We start from the raw sequence: 23,726 nt of genomic DNA, 5'->3' as shown, positions 1-23,726 counted from the left end.
CCCTTGATCAAGGCACTTGACCTGAGGTGACTCCAGAGGGACCGTCCCTGTGTCTTAACATGACAGTGCTCTATGGTAATGTGGCGATAAATAAAGAGCATCAGTTTTATTCCTTTGCTCCAGTGCAGTCTCTTTCTCTCACAGTTATCCTATATACATCACAAAACCCAAAACAGATCTAGGCAAAACCGTCATAATGAAGCACAAAGAAATGAATGCTGCAATCATCAGCCACTGATGGATGATGGGAATAGAGCTCACTTTAGATGGCAGCCGCTGCTCTTTAACAAAATATCATAACATTTGATATAAACTTGGCACTAGCTGTAACCATTTTATGGCACATCTAGTCTCTTTAAAAGGTTTCAACACTTCAAAAACGATTATGGCTTCAACTGGGAAGAAATGCAATACAGACGTGCTAATACATCAAAAGATGATGTATTAGAAGAAGTGCCCAATTACTATGATGTTTAAACTAACTGGATCCAAACACAACAGGGAAAGACAAGAAACATCCAATTCACCCAGCCATCAACTTGCTCACATTATATCTGTTATTAAAAAAAAACCCACTTATACTAGGCATGATTAGATCATCCAGTCATGCAATACATATCAAAACCTGAAACTCTCAAACGACACACTTGGCATTTCAGTGAGTCATCAGTTCTGTAAGCTGCGAGACAAAATTGAGCAACCTGTCAACAATGGCTCTTTTTTTCTAAATGTAGTGAGGTATCTATGTAGGTGGCCCTTTTAAGGCATCAAAAGTGCACTTTCAAAAAGAAGCTGGTTCAAAAGGTACGCAGCATGACTGTGTTGCCTTCTGTAACAAAAGCTCAGGCAGAGTGAAGCTATAGAACCCAAGTGCAACTGTCTGAAACGAACAAACTACAAAGCAAAAAGCCACAAATATCAAACAACAAACAAGGAACCAGAATAACCCAAAGAATACACAATGATTCACCAAAGGGCCTACAATACAAGCACATACTTTAACACGTAAGTGCAAGACTAGACAAAGATCAGTGGCAAACACTAGGGTGCTTGTGGAAGTATATGTATTACTTGGACGCCGCCATTCATTTACATTTCTCAAAGGTAGATCATCGGCTGGTGGATGCCAGTTCAGAAGCATTTGGCCTGCATGCTGCCCTCTTTGTTCACAGGCACTCAGTTACTCCAGGAACATTATGTGACTAACTATTTTGGAGGTTTTGTAAAATCACAATGCTGAATGGTTGATGGCAACACAAAAACGTGAAAAAGCCTTCACTATAGCGACAGGGAAATCTTTTGAACGCTTTCAGGATCTCTAATATGGGTATGGGTAAAATGTTTACTTTAATATAATTAAATGTTGCATTTTATTTTGTCAGAACACAACTATTTTCAGATGTTCATCAATGAAAAAAACATGATTTTGGCAGCAAAATGCTACAGTATTTTTAACGCATTCTCATCCCAAGGCGTCATATACTGACCCTTGTGAGATTTCGTCAACATCCTACGCATATGGCACCCTCTAGCGTCAATATGAGACACAGATTATGGGTTAGGGTTAAGGTTAGGGTTAGGGTTAGGGTTAGACCGCTAGGTGGCGCCTTCTGGCCCATATTTATCTGCGTCTAATATTGATGCTAGAGGGTTCCATGTGCATAGGATGTTGACGAAATGTCAAAAGGGTCAGTATATGACGCCTTGGGATGAGAACGGTCTGGTATTTTACAGCATTACAGCATACAGGTGCTAAACTCTCAACGCTAAAATATTGGTAGATATGCACATGCTAATGAGGGCAAACAAGGAACAGATATAAATAAAGAAGACTAGGCCAGAAACAAGGAAGCAAAATCGAATAATCAGATGCTTTCAAAATAAGAGCACGATGCAGCTGAAAACATAAACGCCGGTAATCAACATGTTAAATGCAAACCTCTAAGTTAAGTCTTATTAACTTTTTACCCAATATTTATGTGTGCTGTGATTGTTATGCAAATTACAGTGTTTTGCTGTAAGCTCATTAGCACATGTTTATTGGAACATCTTGTCATTAGTTTAACAACATGCTAAATGCAAACATTTATCAAAATCAATCAAAACAGTTCAGTCCTATAATATATATATATTTGTATGCGTATTAGAGTATTTTATTTATTCTTATTGGAACACCATCTCATTACTTTTGCAACATGCCAAATGCAAAACTCTATTAAATTCAATAAAAATAGTTAAGTCTCATTAAAAATATACTGTATACCAAATATTTGTGCGTTGTGTTATTTTAGGTCTTGGACATCTTGTTATTAACTTAGCAGCATGCTAATGACAAACTATTGAAATCACTACAGTATACAGTAACTACCTCAGTCTTATTAAAAAGGTTGTTTACCCTGTATTTGTGTGTCGTATTACATAAAATATACAATACTTGTGCTATGTACTTTTATTCTGATTTTATTAGATTATTTTGCTATAAGCTTTGCAGAATGGTTAATTCATAAAGCCAAATTGTGCACTTTATGTCAAGAGTACTATTTATATGATGCAAAGGGTTGCTGTTTATGTAGAGCGTTCCACTTATGAGATTTCATTTTGTTAGGATGCTGCTTACGTAGGCAGTTGACAAAGTCAGCTCACTGGGTTTTTTATGTCTAAAATGACTTAAACAATTACAGTGTGTAGGCTCTTATAGACCAACCAGAATACAATTCATTGCACATAGTCACAAATCCACAAAAAAGCCCACATTGCCTGTCAGATTATACTCGGCAGCAAACAGCACCTGCACACTAGAAAACAAGAGTACACTACATCTGAGAGTGCCACAGACAAACAGAGAGCAACAGAGGACTAGAGAGGCAAACAGAGACATTTGTCTTTGTGTATGGATTTGTCTAAATATTTATTAAAGAAGGAAACAGAAACTTTTCGGAGAAATAAGACTTTATTTATTCCAGAAATAAAGTGCATGGCTTACAGCAGCCGACTGTGTATCTTGCCAGAACTAATAGAGCTGAAAGAATACGAGAAAATACGGTCTATCAAGAGGAGATGATGGATGAAGAGGGTCCTCAGAGGGTTCTGGTGGGCATCAGGACTGCTGTTCCAGGGCTTGAAGTGTCATCCTGTTGTGCTGCTTCAAACTGAAGCCTCCTCCAGTGAATCTAGGGCCGTCCGGACGCTGAGGCTGGATCACAGGCTGTCCTGCCTGGGCAAGACTTCGCTCCTTCTCCCTGCAGACAACACAGAGCAGAAAGATACAATATAAGGGGTCATACTCACAAGATGTGCTCTTGAGTTTTGTCTGTGTTGTGCCTGACTTTGTCTTCATGTGCACAATCATCATATGTTTGTTTATTTATTTATTTATTTTATGTTATCAGAGTCTCACTCCAATAGGGTTGAACGTCTATGTTTCAAATGTCATGTATTAAAAGTTACATACATTTAAATAGATAAATAAATAAATGCAAATGTGTTGTTGTGCTGTTAAATGATTAATTGTGATTAATCGCATCCAAAATAAAATATTTGGTTTACATAATATATGTGTGTGTACTGTGTATATTTATTATGTATATAAAAATACACACACATGCATGTATACATTTAAGAAAAATATGTTACCTTAAAATGTTATATATATATATATATATATATATATATATATATATATATATATATATATATATATATATATATATTAATATGAATATAAATGTAAATATTTTCAAAATAAATGCTGTCTGTGTGTATTTATATATACACAATAAATATACACAGTACACACACATATATTATGTAAACAAGAACTTATTTTGGATGCCATTAATCACGATTAATCGTTTGACAGCAGTACTCTGTAAGAAAAATTATTATTATTATTTTAATTTTTATTTATTTTTTTGGTTCTATTAAAAATCTCCTTCTCTCTATTTTATATAAAAAAATATATTATAATTTAGATAACATGATGACTGTTGCTGTAATAATTCCATGGTAAATTATTTTGGATAAAACCCATCTTCTAAGATACAGCTTACTTTGAAATCTGAATATTATATTTAATATTACATATTCTTAATAAGACTTTTTTTAAAGAGTATATATATATATATATATATATATATATATATATATATATACATATATATATATATATATATATATATATATATATATAAACTAAATAAATAAACATTTATTTATATCCACTGAAAAGTTATAAAGTTATATATTTTATGTATTTATCTATTTATATATTTATTCAATGAAAGCTTGGGGTATTAAAACTATTTTAATATAACAGCAGCAAACTAAATGTGAATGTGTAATCAACTGATCATATGGCCTTAACAACAACAGCAAAAGACAAATAATTGAGAAATTCCTGAAATATCACATGAAAGAGCCACTTCACAAAAATGTTTATACAAATATACATAATAGGCTTAAAGCAGCATGTAGAAAAAATTTATATTCGGTGCTTTAATGTTACTTCTACATCAGTGGATCAATCAAAAGAAGCAGGCAGTTTGACAAACACCTTGAGTGTATTGAGTGTGTGCAAAAAAAAAACCTGTTGGAAAATTTCTGTCTTAATTATGGATAACTAGTGACAAGTTGTTCGAATGTCTGAAGACCTTGCGATGTTCCATTCCATTGCACTCATCTAACAGCTGTTAAACGCAAGAAAGCATCCTGAGTGTGTAAGACCCCTTAAAGTGCAGAAAGATGCATGGCTGGGTAAGTTTTTCTGTTACCGTCCCACAGATAAACATCCGCTGAAAGGTGAAGCACCCACATCTAAACAAATCACAAAAAACATTTCCAGCCATGCACACAAACTCACATTTACATACACTGTCTGTCATTTATCATTTATCTGTCCTCTTGTAGCTTACGCTCCTGTCCAACACCCACACACAAAACAAAAAGAGCCACACACTTTCTATTTCCCAGGAGAAAACATCTGTTACTATCCAGCTCACTTTCAACTGTGCTCCAGTGATCACGGATCTCTTGTTGAACACACTATTATTCCAGGACCTCTCAAACACACACACACATCACTCATTTACTTTGTTTTTTGAATACCAAATGTCATGAATTAATATTCTCTGACTGTGTAATGCAATTTCACAGTGGGACCGATGAAGGCATTTGGCAACAAGCTTTAAACACGTGCAAACATTCAGCTAGTCCAACCTTTGTTTCTGCCACTGGTAAACAAACAGAATGGAATGAATGTTGCGGGTAAGATGAAATATGCTGATTCTTGGATGTGGCTCTAGACATCTGTGAACAAGCTTTGACTGAAACTCAGTATGGTTGACGAGAAGTGTTATTGTCATCTGGAACAAACAGCTACCGACAATCTGTGGTTCACCCTAAAGGTTACTAACCCTGATTCTCGACCAGAAGGAGGGAAGCAATTTCCTCTGTGAGGACTTTATGAATTAGTAATTTAGGAAATTAAAGGTATTGTGTTTTATTTGAAAGGAGCTGACTGGATAAACTGTACACTGTCCAATAACCAAGTTTTTTTTTAATTGTTTTGGCAGAAGGGTCATATGCGCACCAATGCAGCATTTATTTGATCAAAAATACAATAAAAACAGTATTATTATTTTTTTATTATTTGTGTCAGAGACTTAGTGGTATATGGAAAAGAATTTCTGCCACTCAGAAACACAAAGTGTAAACAAACACTCACTTTCCATCCATGAACACATCTTTCACTAGTGTAAAGTGTCTGTCATGCACTGTCAGGAATAATTTAGTAAAGCATTTTCTCACTGGATAAATAATAATTATGAGACACTGATGAGTCAACTCATTAAGAAAACGTCACATCTGTGTTGAAACGATGCAGAATTAAAAAATAATAATAATAATAAATGTAAAAAGATAAAAGCACAAAAAAGCTTATAATTAACCAGGTTTTTTTTTTTTTTTCGAAACATTTAAACTGAACAAAAGTTACAGAAAAGCAACCTAGCAGGCTAAAAGATTTCCGTTTCAAATTTTATTAAGAATACTGGAAAAAAAAAAAAAAAAACTGAATGAGAAATTATTAGAATGATTTCTGAAGGATCATGTGACACTGAAGACTGTAGTAATGGCTGCTACAAAAAAATTCTTAGTTTTTTTACAAATACCACAGTCCCCAAACTTGAACAATTTAAGCTTTTAACCCTCGAGAAATTGCATCATTACTGACAGATTTTGAAATGCTTGTGACAGAATCCACTGCCTTCATCTCACAGCAGCTGGCTGACACCCACAGTATAGCATTTCTCAACTTTTTAATGTTCGCACCACTTTCCCCGCTTGTCAGTCCCATAATCTCATGCATGAGTCAGATCAAATAAAGAATGGAGCATTGGAAATGCACATTTGGCTCTGTGCCAGTGGACACATACAGTTAACCCCCTGCACAGCTGAGACGCTCCGATATCAACAACTAGTTCAAGTACACCACACTCAGAACTAGAAATATTGTTGAGTCAGTGTGCACAAGTCTGCTTTTGCTGTAAAGATGGAGATCAGCGATAAAAGCAGGTTTTCAGCAAAAAAAACTAAAACAAAAAAATGATTATTTTACTAAAAAGCTATTAGACAAAATGTATTGGGTAATAAAACACTAAACGTACTCGGTTACTAACGTAACCTCGGTTCTCTCTAGAAGAGGAGGGGAAGTCGTGGCCTAATGGTTAGAGAGTCGGACTCCCAATCGAAAGGTTGTGAGTTCGAGTCCCGGGCTGGCAGGAATTGTGGGTGGGGGGAGTGCATGTACAGTTCTCAGCCTACCACCTGACAACCACAATATGTGGGAGTCCACCCAGCCCCTCATGTTAAGGGAAGCGATGCTTGAGGTGTATAACAAATACACACTGGTTGGATGAAGCCCAAGGAACACCGGGGCGAATCATCCCAAGAAAGGGAACGAAGCGGAGCACGTAACCCTTACCATACAGGATTTTAGAAAGTGCGCAGAGTCTTGCGTGCACACTTACCACTTTACGTGGATTTCAGAAAGTGCGCAGAGTCTTGCGTGCACACTTACCACTTTACGTGGATTTCAGACAGTGCACAAAGCGTTAACGTGCACACTGACCACCATGTGGATTTGAGAAAGTACACAGGCAAGCGTGTGTACTGAAAGGTTACCTGACAACCACAGTATGTGGGAGCTCACATTCAGAGAGGCCTGTGAAGCCTGCTACCTGATAACCACAATATGTGGGAGTTCACCTACAGAGAGGCCTAGAGAGGCCTACTATCTGTTACCAGATAACCACCTCAGTGGAAACTGAAAGCAATATGGAACTCAACTCCAGGGAGGCCTGGTGAGGCCTACTACCTGACAACCACAAATCGCGGGAGCTCGTTTTTTAGGAAACGCACAGTATGTGGGAGCTAAATCTCCAGGGAGGCCTGGTGAGGCCTACTACCTGGCAACCACAGTATGTGGGAGCTCGTCTTCAGAGAGACCTGATGAAGCCTACTATCTGAAAACCACAATGTGCTATTTAGTGGAACGCACAATATGTGGGAGCTAAATCTCCAGGGAGGCCTGGTGAGGCCTACTACCTGGCAACCACAGTATGTGGGAGCTCGTCTTCAGAGAGACCTGATGAAGCCTACTATCTGAAAACCACAATGTGCTATTCCGTAGAAACGCATAGTATGTGGGAGCTAAATCTCCAGGGAGGCCTGGTGAGGCCTACTACCTGGCAACCACAGTATGTGGGAGCTCGTCTTCAGAGAGACCTGGTGAAGCCTACTATCTGAAAAAGCCACAATATGCTATTCCGTGGAAACGCATAGTATGTGGGAGCTAAATCTCCAGGGAGGCCTGGTGAGGCCTATTACCTGGCAACCACAGTATGTGGGAGCTCGTCTTCAGAGAGACCTGGTGAAGCCTACTATCTGAAAAAGCCACAACATGCTATTCCGTGGAAACGCATAGTATGTGGGAGCTAAATCTCCAGGGAGGCCTGGTGAGGCCTACTACCTGGCGACCACCGAACGTGGGAGCTCACCTTCAGAGAGACCTGGTGAAGCCTACTATCTGAAAACCACAATATGCTATTTAGTGGAGACGCACCGTATGTGGGAGCCAAATCTCCAGGGATGCCTGGTGAGGCCTACTACCTGGCAACCACAGTATGTGGGAGCTCACCATCAGGGAGGCCTGATGAAGCCTACCACCTGATAACCACAATATGTGGGAGTCCACCCAGCCCCTCATGTTAAGGGAAGCGATGCTTGAGGTGTATAACAAATACACACTGGTTGAATGAAGCCCATGGAACCCAGGGCTAATCATCACAAGAAAGGGAACGAAGCGAAGCGCGTAACCCCTACCATACAGGATTTTAGAAAGTGCGCAAAGTCATGCGTGCACACTTACCACTTTACGTGGATTTCAGACAGTGCGCAAAGCGTTAACGTGCACACTGACCACTATGTGGCTTTGAGAAAGTACACAGGCAAGCGTGTGTACAGAGAGGTTCCCAAGCATCGCAGAGGCGCTGGATCGCACGGGAGCGGTGAGCTCCAACCCTCTTTTCTAGGCGAGGGGAGCATCACCTGAGGCAGTAAACACAGAGCTTCTTGCCGTAACCACCACCTCCCCGGATGCGCCAGGCGGCCCCTCAGGGTGACCTGGCCGGACATCTATGGAATTCCCTGCAGTGCTGTGCCAATTCTTTGGCCACCTAGCTACTGTAAAGGAAACTCACAGAGATTGTTAGTAGACATATAACCACCAGCAACATAACGTCCATAAACAGGTAGAGCAAGGGTTACCTACTCACCCACCCTCCTGTACTGGAGTCCCGCTGCGGGGCGCCCCCTTCTGGTCCGGACCGTCAGTAAGGCGGTTGCTATGAACATAGAACCAACCAAAACATCATAGGTCCAGAAAGGAGACTGTTATGTGAGAGACCGTCCACCTAACCTCGATCAGGTGGAAAGCTGGTGGCTACAGGGGAATTAGGCAGGGGAGGACAAAAAACAGAGGTTAAAAACATCCGGAGCTACTAGGTCATCCTACCGCTCTGACCCGGGCGAGGACGCTGCCTCGTCCGAATCACGTCCCTCAGACCCTGCTTACCGCTCCGTGACCCGCGGTTCCTCTTGCCCCTGCCCTTAGGCGGGGGAGGAGCGCGAGCCGCAACACTAGCCTTCTGCGCCCTTCTACGACCCTCAGATCGAGATGGGCCAGGAACCCTGAGTTGCTCGGGCTCGGACCTGGACCTTCGTGGAATGAAGGATTTAAAGGCCGCTGAGCGCGCCCTTGCCTCCCTGAACTTCCCGACCACCATCTCGACGGAGGTACCAAAAAGCTCAGAAGGCGAGACCGGAGCATCGAGAAGAAACCCCCTTTCTTCCTTCCCGATGTCAGCCAGGTTCACCCACAGATGTCTCTCCGTCACCACCATGGCCGCCATAGACCTGCCCATGGCGGAGGCGGCCTGCTGGGTAGCTCGGAGAGAGAGGTCTGTGGTGCGGCGCAGCTCGGCTACCTGGTCAGGTGAAAGGCCCTCACCTGTATCCAGGTCCTTCAGCAGGTCAGCCTGGTAGGCCTGGAGCACCGCCATCGTGTGCAGTGAAGCCACAGCCTGACCGGCTGCCGCGTATGACCTGCCATTTAAGCGGGATGTATCTTGGAGGGGCTTAGATGGCAAAGCGGGAGATTTAAGAGAGGATGTTTGCCCCACAGAGAGATAGCAAGCCAGCGTCTCTTCTACAGGGGGCATCCTCTCATAGCTGTTCTCATGCAAGCCCTCGATATTAGCATAGCTCGTATGCTGAAACCGGTGGATGCGAGAGGAAAACGGCCTCTTCCATTCCTTTTCGACTTCTGCATGTAAGTCAGGCAAGAATGGAAGGCTCACCTGGGCTGGAGGGCTATGGTCAGACAAGTACCGCTCAGCGAGGCGACCTCGTGGCGCCACCTTGCTGGCACGCTTCCATGGCAAAACTAATTTTGCCGTGGCGCAATCCATAACCTCTAACAGCTCCTCATACGCGGGACAGGAGGATTGAGAAGGCTCAGCCTCAGCTTCTTCACCACTCTCAGACATCTCCTGCTCTTCCTGGGTAGAACCCAGCAGAGCACTAACTTCAGTGTCAGAATGGGTTAATGATACCACATCTGCCTCCCGAAGTTCGCTCTCGTTCGCCGCCGGAGAGTGTGAAAAGGAAGGTCCCTCTCTACACCCCTCAGCGAGATCCATTTGTGATCCCCACGAGCTCATTCTCCTCCGTGCCTCGGCAACGGCGGGACCTGAGCCGCGGGATCCAGATGGCTGTCCCTCTTTCCTCGAAAAGAGAGACAAACGAGAGTGGAGCCTTCTCAGAGAGAAACGCTCGCAGTGCACGCAGACCGCCCCCTCAAGGACATCGCGCGCGTGCTCTTCGCCCAAACAAGAGACGCAAAGAGTGTGCGTGTCATCGGGTGTCAGATAACGCTGACACGGATGCACACACTGTCTAAACGCCTTGCTAGTGGAAGCCATGATGAAAACAGTAATAGATCGCTCTTACCGTTTTGGTCGTTTCTCAGATGCACGTCTTCAAACAAAACAGTCAACTGAAGACGAAGAAGATGTTGACGGGTCCTACGGGCGCGTATTTATAGTCGCGCTGGTAGTGACGTCAGAGGCTGTCGCCGGCCAACACGTTGGCGTTTTTCAAAGTATGCTTCAGACACGGGTCACGACGAGGTGTTCCCCATAGTGTCCCCTCAGAGGACGCAGTTCGAAGTTCCCTTGAAAGGGAAGTCTCTTTTCACGAAATACTGAAGCAAAAAATTATCCTTAATTTTTAATTTTTGTAAAGCGCATTTGCAGCAGTACACAGCCATAGGCGAGACGGCTCGCTCGCTCATTGGCTGCTTCTACGCCACTTCCCGCCGAAACGGGTGTGGCCCAACCTTATAAAAGGAGCTCGAAAAGGCTGACTCACCTGATTTATTTCATCGCCGAATCGAACCAGAGTGAATCGTACGCACGGCAGAGAACGCAGTACTCGTTCCCTCTTCTAGAGAGAACCGAGGTTACGTTAGTAACCGAGTACGTTCTCTTACGAGAGTTCTCTCGTACTGCGTCTTAGCTAAGACGCTACGGGAACCCCATGTAAAACGCCGTGCGCGCAGGGATCACACACCAATAAACCTGAAGCAACGCCAAGGATTTACAGTGCACAGTCACCCGAGGGACTCACAGAGAGCCCAGGACAGGAGAGGGGGGGAGCCCTCCGTCCCATATCTAGCAGCACCCGTAGATGCGCCAATACAATCATCACACAGTCGAGGCAAGGCCTGACCAATGTGGCAATGCGGGTCTTACGCAATACTGCCCATATAACAGTCAGCAGCGCATAACGCTAACGAACTCAGAATTCCCATCAGGGCCCTGATTCGGCTATACCGACAGCAGCCTTGCTTGCAAGGCGGGAACCTCCAGGTTATAGAACCTGATAAATGCAGACGGCGAGGCCCAACCTGCCGCCATACATATATCCTGCAAGGAGATCCCAGTAGACCACGCTCACGATGAGGCGACGCCCATTGTGGAGTGTGCTCTGACGCCCAGTGGGCACTGAAGGCCCCTGGAAGCGTAAGCTAACGCTATGGCGTCAACTATCCATCTGGATAGAGTCTGTCTCGAAACAGCCATTCCCTTGGAACGTCCACTGAACGAGACAAACAGCTGCTCAGTCTGTCGAAAGACAGCGGAGCGAGACACATAAGCTCTTAAAACCCTAACAGGGCAAAGAAGACTCGAGTCTCCATCCTCTCCTGACACCGACAGGGCAGACAGGGCAATAACCTGAGCCCGAAACGGCGTGTTGAGGGACTTCGGCACATAACCGTGCCTAGGTTTGAGTATGACCCTTGAGTCATTAGGCCCAAACTTCAAGCACGACAGGCTCACCGAGAGCGTGTGCAGGTCACCCACACGCTTCACTGAAGTGAGAGCCAACAAGAATACTGTCTTGAACGACAGATGCTGGAGGCTAATCGATTGAATAGGCTCAGAAGGGGGACCCTTCATGGCCTCCAAAACCGCCGCGAGGTCCCATATAGGGACTGACGGAGGTCTGGGAGGATTCAGCCTCCTAGCTCCTCTAAGGAAGCGGATGACCAAATCGTTCCTTCCTATTGACTGACCGAGCGCTGTTCAGAAAATGCTGCGATGGCCGCCACATAAACTTCGAGCGTGGATGGGGCTCTGCCCTTATCCAACAGCTCCTGTAGGAAGGAGAGAACCTCCGTCACCTCACAACTAAGGGGTGAACATCCCCGAGCCGTGCACCAGCTGGAGAACACCGACCACTTCGAGGCATACAGCCGCCGTGTCGACGGAGCTCTAGCCTGAGTGATGGTATTTAGCACTCCCACTGAGAGATCAGCGGGTAACCGTTGAGCGCCCACACATGGAGGGACCACAACTCCGGTTGAGGGTGCCAAATCAAGCCCCTGGCCTGCGAGAGGAGGTCCCTCCTCAACGGCACTGGCCACGGGGCGATGTCTGCTAACTGCATCAAATCTGGGAACCATGGTTGGTTCTTCCAAACCCGAGACCGCCCTGGCGTTTTATGTAGGACACCACAGACATGTTGTCCGAACGGACTAAGACATGGTGGCCCTTGATTTGGGGACAAAAGCGCATCAGCGCGTTCTCCACTGCCAGCATTTCCAGACAGTTGATATGATGGAGCTTTTCCCGTTCTGACCACAGGCCAAAGGACGGTCTGCCCTCGAACAGCGCTCCCCATCCTAAAGTGGAGGCGTCCGTCGACACCATCTTCACATTCGAGGAAGTCCCCAGGCTTACACCTGATTGGTACCAGCCGTTTGCTGTCCAGGGTTTCAGGGCTGTGACACAGCCCTGATTGACCTTGAGACGCAGTCGGCCAGACACCCACGCTCTGCGCGGCACCCGCGCCTTCAGCCAGAGCTGCAGGGGGCACATGCGGAGCAGGCCCAGCTGCAGAACCGGAGATGCTGAGGCCATGAGACCCAGCACCTTCTGACAGTGCTTGAGCAAACGGTTCGCGCCGCAGCGGAGAGAACTCGCTGCGCGCTGAATGCCCAACGCGCGCTGTGGTGACAGCCACGCCGTCATGGAACATGAGTTCAGAACTATACCCAAAAACAGAATCGTCTGACTGGGGTTCAGCGAACTCTTCGCCCAATTGACACTGAGACCGAGCTTCTCGAGGTGATCGAGTAAAACGGCCGTGTGCTCCACGAGCTTCGCTTGTGATCGAGCCATAATCAGCCAGTCGTCCAAATAATTCAGCACTCGCATGCCTCTGAGAGGAGCGAGTGCTGCATCCATGCACCTCGTAAACGTACGAGGAGCCACGGACAAGCCGAACGGCAGGACTGTAAACTGGTATGCCTGGCCCTCATAGGCGAATCTCGAATATCGCCTGTGACTTGACGCTATCTGTATTTGAAAATACGCGTCCTTCAGATCTATTGACATGAACCAGCCCCCTCTGCGAATCTGCGCGAGGAGCTTCCTGGTCATAAGCATTCTGAAACTGCGTTTCATCAATGCCTTGTTCAGCTGTCTTAGATCCAGTATGGGCCTTTATAATGCCTAGCACCCAATCCGAAACCCCTGGAAGCGCTGACCATGCATCCGCATGAATGGCTAAGGGCTGGATGCGAAGCGCGCTCTGTTGACTGGGCAACGGCGGCGCTTGGGTGCACTGCACCATGGGCGTTATGCCTGTGGCATTTGAGGCGGGGAGCGCGTTTTTGTTTTTACAGAAACCACATGACGCGTGTAACATAGTGATCGTGGGCACTGAGGAGTGGGCACGTTTACTATGTAGTGCGCGCGATCGACTTGAATCGCTTTTATGGGCGCGAGCCCTGTGTGAAGGGCTGTGCTTACATGTGGAGATGGGCACTGAGCAGTGGGCATAGTCACTACATTTATAGCACCATCGGCCGTGGCCGGGACACCAGAAATTACACCTTTTCGGGAAATATCTGGGTAGCCGTGATAACGGTTTCTGTGTGCAGGCAAGTGGGCAACTGTACAGGCTTGCGCATTGCAAAAGATGCTGAAACAGTCACAATCCCTGGAACTGAAACAGCGGCGCACTTAGGTGAGAGTTCGGCCGTGGTGACTCGTACACCGGCGCTTTCCTAGGATGGCTTCGGGGCTCCCAGCCTCACCGTAATCCTCTGCCGCGGTCCCCGCGGCGCGGGGCGACGGCCGGTAGAGCGAGAACGGGGGTCTCGAGCTGCGTTGCTGAAGCTGTTGTGATAACGGCTTTTGTGTGCAGGCAAGCGGGCAACTGTGCAGGCTTGCGCGTTGCAGAAAACGCTGAGACAGTCCCAATTCCTGGAACTGAAACAGCAGCGCGCTTGGGTGAGAGCTCGGCCACAGCGGAACTCGTACACCTGCGCTTCTATGAAGCAGCCATCGTGAGTAGTGCAGACGCAGCGTCATGCAGCAGGCTTTAGATGGCAACACCGCTTTCGTCCGCCGTCCAGCAGAGGGCGGACAAAGGTGCGTCGCTATCGCCTGTTTCACCGGCGGAAGTGACTGGTAGTTCCTGTTTGTAGCATCATCCAGTGTGGAGAATGCTAGTGAGACAGACGAACGAGTTCGCGCTGAATATGGAGCGTTCCAAGCCTTTGCCACCTCTTCGTGAAGCTCAGGAAGAAATGAGGCGGGCTTTGAGAAGTACGCTCATCCGAAAGGAACATACCATCCAGCCGGGAACGAGAGGGGGGCGCTGGTGCAGACCACTCGAGGCCGAGACTCATCGCGGCCATCGCAAGCACTCGCCCCGGCTCCTTCTCGATATCAGCTTGTCTGCTGGGCTTCTGAGCAGAAGGCGCGAGATCCTCGGAGCTTGCCCAGCGCTCACTGTCCGAAGCTAGCAGAGAGCACGTGTCCACTTCCCCCGACGCGGCCCTGAGATCGACTTCCTCGGACGACGCGGTGGCAAATAGCGGGCGCTGCCCATCGGGAAGCGATGCAGGGGAGGCAGGTGAAGCAGGGCGAACCGGCGAGCTCGGTTGAGCTGAAGACGGTTCCGGAATCCGCTGGAAACGGCGCTTTTACGGCGCCTTCAGCGCAGCGGAGAATGCAGGCTCAGAGAAAAAGGCCAGGCGAGTCCTCAGAGTCACCATGGCAACAGCTCGCAGTGAGGGCATCTGCCGTCAGCGAGCGCGAGCGCTGCATGATCTTCACCCAGGCAAGAGACACAGATGACGTACCGGTCTCCCTCGTTGAGTGGGGCTCTGACGAGCCGCAGGAAGGCATCTTAAAAAAGACGCAAGCTCTTTTACGAGTGTGTGTCGCAGGGCGAACACACACACACGCATAAAGAACAGCTGGATATAACAGAATTGAAAGGATATAGGCGCCGGACAGCGCAGCAGGAACGGCAGTGGAAGGCGGCGAAGGCCAGCAGCTTCAGAATGGCTCATCCCGCTGATATGCCTCTCAGACGGCGCTTGCTTCCTCCGTGATCCAGCGATGCGTGAGCTTCGCTGAAGAGATGAAAAATCAGGTGAGTCAGTCTCTTCGAGCTCCTTTTATAAGGTTGGGCCACACCCGTTTCGGCGGGAAATGGCGTGAAGGGCGCAAAGCGCCCTTATTGGTCTGATAGGGCATCAGCCTGCGCTCGATAGGCTGTGCACTTGCCGCAGAAGCAGCCAATGAGCGAGCGAGCCGTCTCGCCTATGGCTGTGTACTGCTGCAAATGTGCTTTACAAAAATTCAAAATTAAGGATAATTTTTTGCTTCAGTATTTCGTGAAAAGAGACTTTTCCCGTAGCGTCTTAGCTAAGACGCAGTACGAGAGAACTCTCGTAAAAGAACTACATTTTCTCTGATTTGAACTTAGGTTTGTGTGTTGCACATAATAGAAGTTAGAAGTCACAAAAATAAGCATCTGTTAATTTTAATGCATCCCTGGTCAATAAAAGTAATTGATTTCTTTAATTAATTAAAAAACTTTTCACTCTAAACTTTTCAGCAATATAGTGTATAGAGTGTATAGATTTCAAATGCAGTTTCACTGTGACTGTTTAAAGAAGTCTATTAAATTGACACCAAATGTATACTCTTATATATTTTTTCAACTGCAATTGTGTATATTTATGAATTATTGACCTTGTACTGATAGCATTAAGGAAGCCAAATGAAGACAAGCAAACTGAATATAAAATAAAAAAAAATAGTTTTGAGGGGATTTCTTCTTCAACTATGAGCACGTATGGTAAATGCTGAGCTTTTTTCCAGCACGGATGAACACACACCAACACACACACACACATATATATATATATATATATATATCCAATTTCAAGTGTACAGCAAGTAAACTGGACTACAGCAACATACAAGAAATGAAAAGAACAACATTCGTGTCTGTTTTGAATAAAAAGTGGCTGAACACTACTCTGAATCATTCTGGCCCAATTTAACACCTGTTTACTTGTTTATATGGAAAAAAAGCAAGGTATTCTGCAGTGTTCCTGCTGTCCCTGGTCTTTAATTACACAATGGCCCTCCATTAAATTGCATCCATCTATTGTTTATTAAATGCATGATTAGTTTATTGAAGCAAATAAATCTATCAGCATGTTTAGCAGCACTGTAATAACAATCAACAGAACTTTACAAATCAGTGAATTAGGAATCAGGACATAACTGTATTATACGGAATTATGCAGAAACCAGTTACATTACATGCAGAGTTTATTCAATACATCCCCAAGCCGGCAGGAATAATAAAAGGAAAGATATGATTATTTGCCTGTCTTTCAAATCAGTCGGCTCACTCCATCTGGCTGATTATATGTCCCCTCTACCTCAGTAATTCAATTATGATCTATAGTTCCACATAGGCAGGCGAAAAGAGGGAAACAGAGGATAAAGTAAAGAGGGAGGGAGGGAGGGAGGGAAGAATGGCCGCTCTAGAGATAATAAATCAATAACAGACAATGATTTGTGTGTGGCTTTAATGTGAAGGTTTCAAATCTTTAGAAGTACAGCAGTGAATATTCCTCTCACGCTTTTTTGCTGTTCTTTTCATCAGCAGAATAATACAGCATCTTTCACCAAATGCTTTTCTTTCTCCATACATCTCAACTGGTCTTCACACCCTCTCACTCACTCATAATATTCTGTTAAATATTTAAGGACAATGGAACAATAGGAACACTTAACATGTTAGTGCATATTGATGTCTTTTCACCCTTACATTCAATGAAACTTCCCATCATTGATTGTAAGGGTGAAAAGACATTAATATGGATTCATAAAAAATCTAAAATAGCTCTCTGAATTTTGGTGGAGCAAAAATAAAATAAAAACTACATGAAATGCATCTAGAAAGTCCTCTACAAATAAATCAACAGAAACCTGGTGCTAAAACTAATGCTAAAAATACATTTATATTAACAATTAAATAAAATTAATAAATCATTTACTTTAATTTAGGACACACACTTCTTTGGTCACAGCCAAAAATAAATAACTGAATAAATGTTGCATCCATATTTTTTAGAAAGCTTGTCAAGTTAAAAATAGTTTCACAAACAATAGCAATCAGACTACAAGGTACTGCCACTCATTATTTTACAATTCCATTTTTATGCAGCTAGTAGCAAAGAAATTACAATGCATATTTAATAACACTCCTGTGTGTGTGGGTGCATATACGTGTGTGTGTGTGTGTGTGTGTGTGTGTGTGTGCTTTGACTGCTAGTTCTTATATGTGTCTGTGTATGTGTAAGCAAATCTCCCTGATCCCACTTTATATGAAGTTCACAGAGACGTCAAACAAATCTCTAAAGTCCAGGCAAACAGCCAAACATATGATTCCTCTTTGAACATCATTGGGCACATTTCCATCTACTATCAACTGAATACTAATGCAATCAATGTCAATGTCAGCTAGACTCTGAAAGCTGCCGTCTGTGGGATGTAATTTCTCCACAGTGCTCAACAGAGGATCATTTGCATTATGTTTTGGCACAAAAGCACAGACTTAACTGGAGGTTGCTCTAGATTGACAAGAACCACATTTGCATCTTTCATTTAATCTTACGCCATTTTTTTTCTACATCTATCCCATGAGACCGTGCTCTTTATTGTGATGGCCTTAAAGTGGCTACAGCCACATCCATGACTCAGCAAATCACTAGAGCAGGTTTGAGTAGACTCTTCCTTAACCACAATTGGCTAAATACCAAGATTCCCTCCCTAATTAAAGTGCAAGATGCTGCTAATCATTCTGAAGACTGTATGGCAGTATGGTTAGATACAGTGTGACTCATCTTAATGTCAGAGGTGGATAGACTCCCCCAGCTGAGCCTAATTCCTCTTAAGGTTTTTCTGTCCATTACCTAAACATGGTTATGGTTTTTTATTCCCTTCACAGTTGTCACAGTCACTAGGGGCTTTTTGTGAAAATCTACTATACAAACACAAAATAACTGACCTAAATGCTGTCTGAATAAAAATTACATTGTCAAAGTTTATATACTTATTAAATGTTGTTTGTGTGTAGTTAGCAGCAAGCAGAATACTGATGTGTCTAGTGTATGGAAGTGGATCTTAAGGGCCTCAATTAGCTGAATTCGTTTTATTTCACAATAATAATATCAAGCAGTATTTTAACACTTCTTACTTATGCATGAATGATTGTCAAACAAAAAAGTTAAATATATTAATGCAACCAACACATTGAAATATTAAGTTAATTTACACATTAACACTGCTGTAACATCATTGTTGGGTGGCAACACATGGCATGTCAAATGGACTATTGCTCTATTTATAAATATACAACAAGATATATATATATATATATATATATATATATATATATATATATATATATATATATATATATATATATTGTTAGACATATATATATATATATATATATATATATATATATATATGAGAGAGAGAAAGTAAAAAAAAAAAATACACTTCCATATTGGAAACTGTGGAAGCTGTAAGTCTTTCAAGGAAGGAATTCTTATTTAAAACCTCTGACCTTGCACTCAACCAAACCTCCACAAGATATTTCCAGTCAATAAGCGCTCACTCAACTATGAGCCATGAAGTTATTCCTGAAGGGCTGTATTTGCGTATTTGCTTACATGCCTGCTGAGTGTTTCTGCACCTTGTCACGCTTGATCAGCTCTCATTACTGCCTCTTGTTTGCATTACACCTCATAAACATGGCCACCAATGCCGCCTGTCTCACTCGCTACCCAGAATGCAATAATCCACATCTCCTCATTTGCATGCAATTTATTGTGAACTTGTCAGCGTCGTGGTTGCCTCCTGTCTGTTCTCTCATTTCAAATGAAGGCATCAAAACAACATCATTCATTGTACGTCATCTGAAACAGAGCATTTACAAAACCGAGCCAGCTGTGATTACATTTCTCCTGGTTCCATTCAGCAGGCAAGAAAAAAAAAAGAGTCAGAAAATGAATGATTTGATGACAGGCAACATTAAAGGCCCAGTCAGAAAGTTTAAGATGTTTAAAGTGATTTGTTTGTTTTGCGATGGCTAGCGAAATATTGATGGCTTGCGATAATATGCTGTCTAGGGACATAGAGCCGTTAATTGATGCCACAAGTTTATTTCTTCAAGTCAATTTTAGCATATATAACAAAGTGCTGTGCTCTTATTTAAAATAATCTCTGAGTAATATTACCTTACTGTCATAAACCCCGAAATAAAAACCCAGAAACTTTATATAACATTTAGGACATCAAGCAACAGCATTAAAATATTCCTAATTGCTATTGATTTCTTTTTTTTTTTTCCTTTTTTTTTTGCTGTCCTGACATTTTGAAAACTAGTACAAGTATATAAATAAATAAAAAGAGACTTACTCATGTTTATGATCTCTGCTGAATAAAGTGCTTCATTCTTTTTTTCTGAGGAAATCCATTTCTCAAATCCTCAACCACATCACATCTTTTTGGGGTGAATTATGTGTTATTCCTCTCATCGCGAAGCAAACAGTAAAATAAAAGAAACTTGAACAGTCTGGCTGCTTTTTCTTCTGTTATGGGTGTATTCAAGCTGAGCGCTTCAGTTTGAATCTGAATAGCGCGTTCAGCGCGGGGGCGTGGTCACATTAGATATAATGAAGGGAGACATGAAAAACAGACATCGCGTTGTTTTCATATGGATTACTTTATCACAGAATATCTGTTTTCGGCGGCACTTGTTTAGTTTAAAAATAGACATGTCACGCTTTCTATAGATATCTCTCTCATGTATTTTCGTTGAGTATTCACGGAGTTACAGTTCATTTAAATGACGTGTTTGTAAAAGAAGATCAGCGCAGACAAAGGCTGCAGACAGCGCACCTTGTTTGTTATCTTTATTTTATAAGTGCACAAAGTTTTGTTGTTATTATGTCTGTATCCAAAAAAAAGTAGACCCTTTACAGATTCGATTGATGTATTGCTCTTATCTGTACGATTAAAACTGAAAGTGTAATTTAAGTTCTTTTCGGGGTTATCAGGAGAAAATGACTCAAAACGCGTATCCGCGTTAATCGACTTGATAGGGTTAAACAGCCTATGTTTCTTTGAAAGATAGAGGAGAAAAGCAAGTTCTATTTCGATGTACGGTCTTCTACAGTAGGTCTTATTCAATCAATAGACTGAACAAATGCTTGGAGCTTTTTACGTGTCTTCCTTAGGAGACAAGAAGGAAGTAAATAGTGTTTATTTGCTTTATTCTCAATGTGTTTTTTACGGTTCTATAAATGTAGTACAAAAATACAATTCAGTTGTATTCAGTTGTATTAATCCCATGTGTGAAATCATGGTTCAATGCAGAAACTTCTAAGAAATGAAGGCTTATACACCCATTCCCCTTCTGAAAATAATTTTTTGGTATTGCAATATTTAATTTGCACTTAAATATCCAACTTTATGAGTTCTCCAGCAATGCCAAGAAGGAAATTTGTGGTCTGATCTGAAAAAAAAAAAGAACTACAAAAACAAAGGTAAGAAGGTGTGAAACAAATAAATAAATAAAGAACAGTCATTTGAATCCAAAATATAAAACAGATCAGTCTTCACCCTTTGATGAACTTCTACTTGGTCAGATTAGTTTTTAAAATAACAAAATGGTTAGCATTGCCTTTATTTATTAATTTATAAATTTTTTTTACAGATTTACACACCCTGAGTTGGTTGATTTAATCTTTTTTGATTACAGATTAGCTCTTAAGACACAATATGGTGGTTGTATTTATGCAACTGGCTGAAGCCATTCTTCAAAATATAGCTAAATTGGAAGATACTGGCTGTGTTATACAAAAACAAATAAAAAAAATAATTCCTACGGCATATGAGTGTGTATGTCACTTTTGACTGTGGGTGTCTAGCTTACTCTTGACATAGCACAAGCTTGCCAAGCCTTCAGGTTTACAAGTAGGTCACACTTCTGCATGAAGCCAAGGTGTATCAAAAAAAAAAAACACTACATTGTGTGGTTAAAGCAGTTAATCCAAATGTCCTGAGCAAGCCAAAATCGCTTCCAGAGTTTTGAAGCAGATGGAGACAGTTACCACACTTCAGTGGCAATGAACCATGCGAGCAGAGAGAACAAAAAGGGTTAGTTGAGATTTAGTTTTAAATGGTCTGTGAGCACATCTGAAAAAATGAAAGAGAGAGAAAAAAAGAGGGAGACAAAAGAAATTTAATGGGAAACAATAGCATGAAGCATAAAAGCTTTTAGGTGAAAGATGGAGAATAAAACCCAACAGGACAAGACATAATACAGAACAGTAAACACACTTGAACCTATCAAAACAAAAACAGACTGGCTTTAGCTTCTGCTTGGTGCTGAAAGATTATTTGATAGCAGGAAAACGTCTGGGGCCACTATTTTTAATCTAAAATTAATTAGGGGAATTTCATTTAGTCTTGAAAGCAACCATGCAATCATTAACATTCGAGGTAAAACTGCACAGCGCCAACCTTTTGATCAGCAAGAGACTGCTATTAGGAACAAAGGGAGTGTCAGTATTCATTTACTTTATAAAGCCATTGTCGAGTCTTTGAAATGCCATTTAAGACATATACACTGGAGTTTAAACCTACATTCACGAAGCTCCCCAAAAGCTGAACATGTGTAAATTCAGAGAAGATTTTTCCAATGCAACACTGCTGATGCCATTACGGCCGTGAACTTTACCACACCACATTTACGCATACACTACCTGCTACAGACAGAAGTCTTGAGTTTGGGGTTCAAAATATTATTTAAATGTATTAAAAAAAGATTCTGAAAAGTAAATGAATAAATATACTCAAGTGATATTGTAACTCCAACCGTTTGTATTACTCTGCTTGCAGTATTTCTCACAGCGAGTGCCATGGCCAAATCCACTAACATTAGAATTTAATAAAAAATACTGTTTTTGTGTCACAGAATGTAGTTTTAAGAGTTTGTTAGGCTACAATGTACTTGTTTAGACTTCAAATCTATGGTTTGTTAATCAACATAACGTCTTTTAGAAAATCTGCTTTGACGTTTTTGGAGATGTGAGCTCCAGGGCATCAGCAGCTCTTCAGCGCTCATGAACCCACAGAGAGCAGCCTCACCTCGGACAGATCTCTTGGAATTTGCTGGATCTGATGTCTCTATAATGGTTAAACATGAGTATATGTACATGTATATGTAATTTGCTGTATTTCTAGGTCATTTGTCAGATGTAAGTAAATGTATCCGTGTCAGGTGGAGTACTGGTGCTGTTAAAATAAAACAAGGACATACATCTGCTGTTGTTGTTGTTGTTTTTTTAATGCAGATAATAGTATTTGCAAAGGGGGAAAAAATTTAATTATAAAGAAAAAACAATTGCTAACAGTCTCAGGCTTTTGAACACTACTGTATTAGGCTTAATGGCAATCCATTGGTCAGATACACTTACACATTAAGGTCCTGCATTATTTATTCAACCCTTTAAACATAGAAATCCATTCATTGACTTGTTTTGACCCATCTAAATCTATTCATTGATGTTGCTATAATAGCTGCTTTAAGTCATGAAATATTTTCTGCCCATTATGAATGTAGACGGGCCTCAACGTGCTAACCAGAAAGGCTTAAACAAGCTAGGCAAACAGATTTCTGCTCTCTTGATGCCATGTGTGTGTTCCTCTCATCTCCTGCCTTATTTCAGGAAACATGACCATCTTCATCTTATCTAGTACACTGAAAACACGAAAATGCAAAATTCATAGCATGCAGCTTTCAGTGTTGCCAAGCTACTTATTATTTAATATAAATTATTTAATATAAACATTGTTGTCTGTTTGTAAATGGTCAGAAAACTAACTTCCACACAAGCAAGACATTGGGAAACTGCCAGTGAAAGCGGGAATTAATTCTAAATTCATGGCCACAATATCTTTTATTTTTCTCTTGCATGTCATGTCTAGGGTTCTGTACAAATAAATTTGACTTCCTCACCTTGTCTAACAAGCACAAATTGTGTAAATATTAAATGAGAATGGCAAGAATGCAACCCTGTGACGCAGCAGGTCATAGTACTGCAAAATGGTAGCAACGCTGCTATAAAAGCAGGGTCTTTTTATCTTTTTAAAGTTTACATTTGTCGTGTTTGTGTAAGTGTTTAATAGACTGGAAAAATCCATTTAATA

The 23,726-nt window shown here is 42.4% G+C and overlaps 1 protein-coding gene across 1 annotated transcript in view; it reads right to left on the bottom strand.

The window, feature by feature from the left end:
• Positions 1 to 2,943: 2,943 nt before the first annotated feature.
• cfap58 (cilia and flagella associated protein 58) overlaps positions 2,944 to 23,726 on the bottom strand; it is a 91,605-nt gene continuing 70,822 nt past the window's right edge. Inside the window, exon 18 of the mRNA XM_059552748.1 lies at positions 2,944 to 3,239. Coding sequence (XP_059408731.1) covers positions 3,098 to 3,239 — 142 coding nt within the window. The 3' untranslated portion in view covers positions 2,944 to 3,097. The remainder of the gene's footprint in view (positions 3,240 to 23,726) is intronic.

Source organism: Carassius carassius, chromosome 6, assembly GCF_963082965.1.
Source record: "Carassius carassius chromosome 6, fCarCar2.1, whole genome shotgun sequence".
Taxonomy (NCBI): domain Eukaryota; kingdom Metazoa; phylum Chordata; class Actinopteri; order Cypriniformes; family Cyprinidae; genus Carassius; species Carassius carassius.
This window is presented reverse-complemented; position numbering and strand designations above follow the sequence as displayed.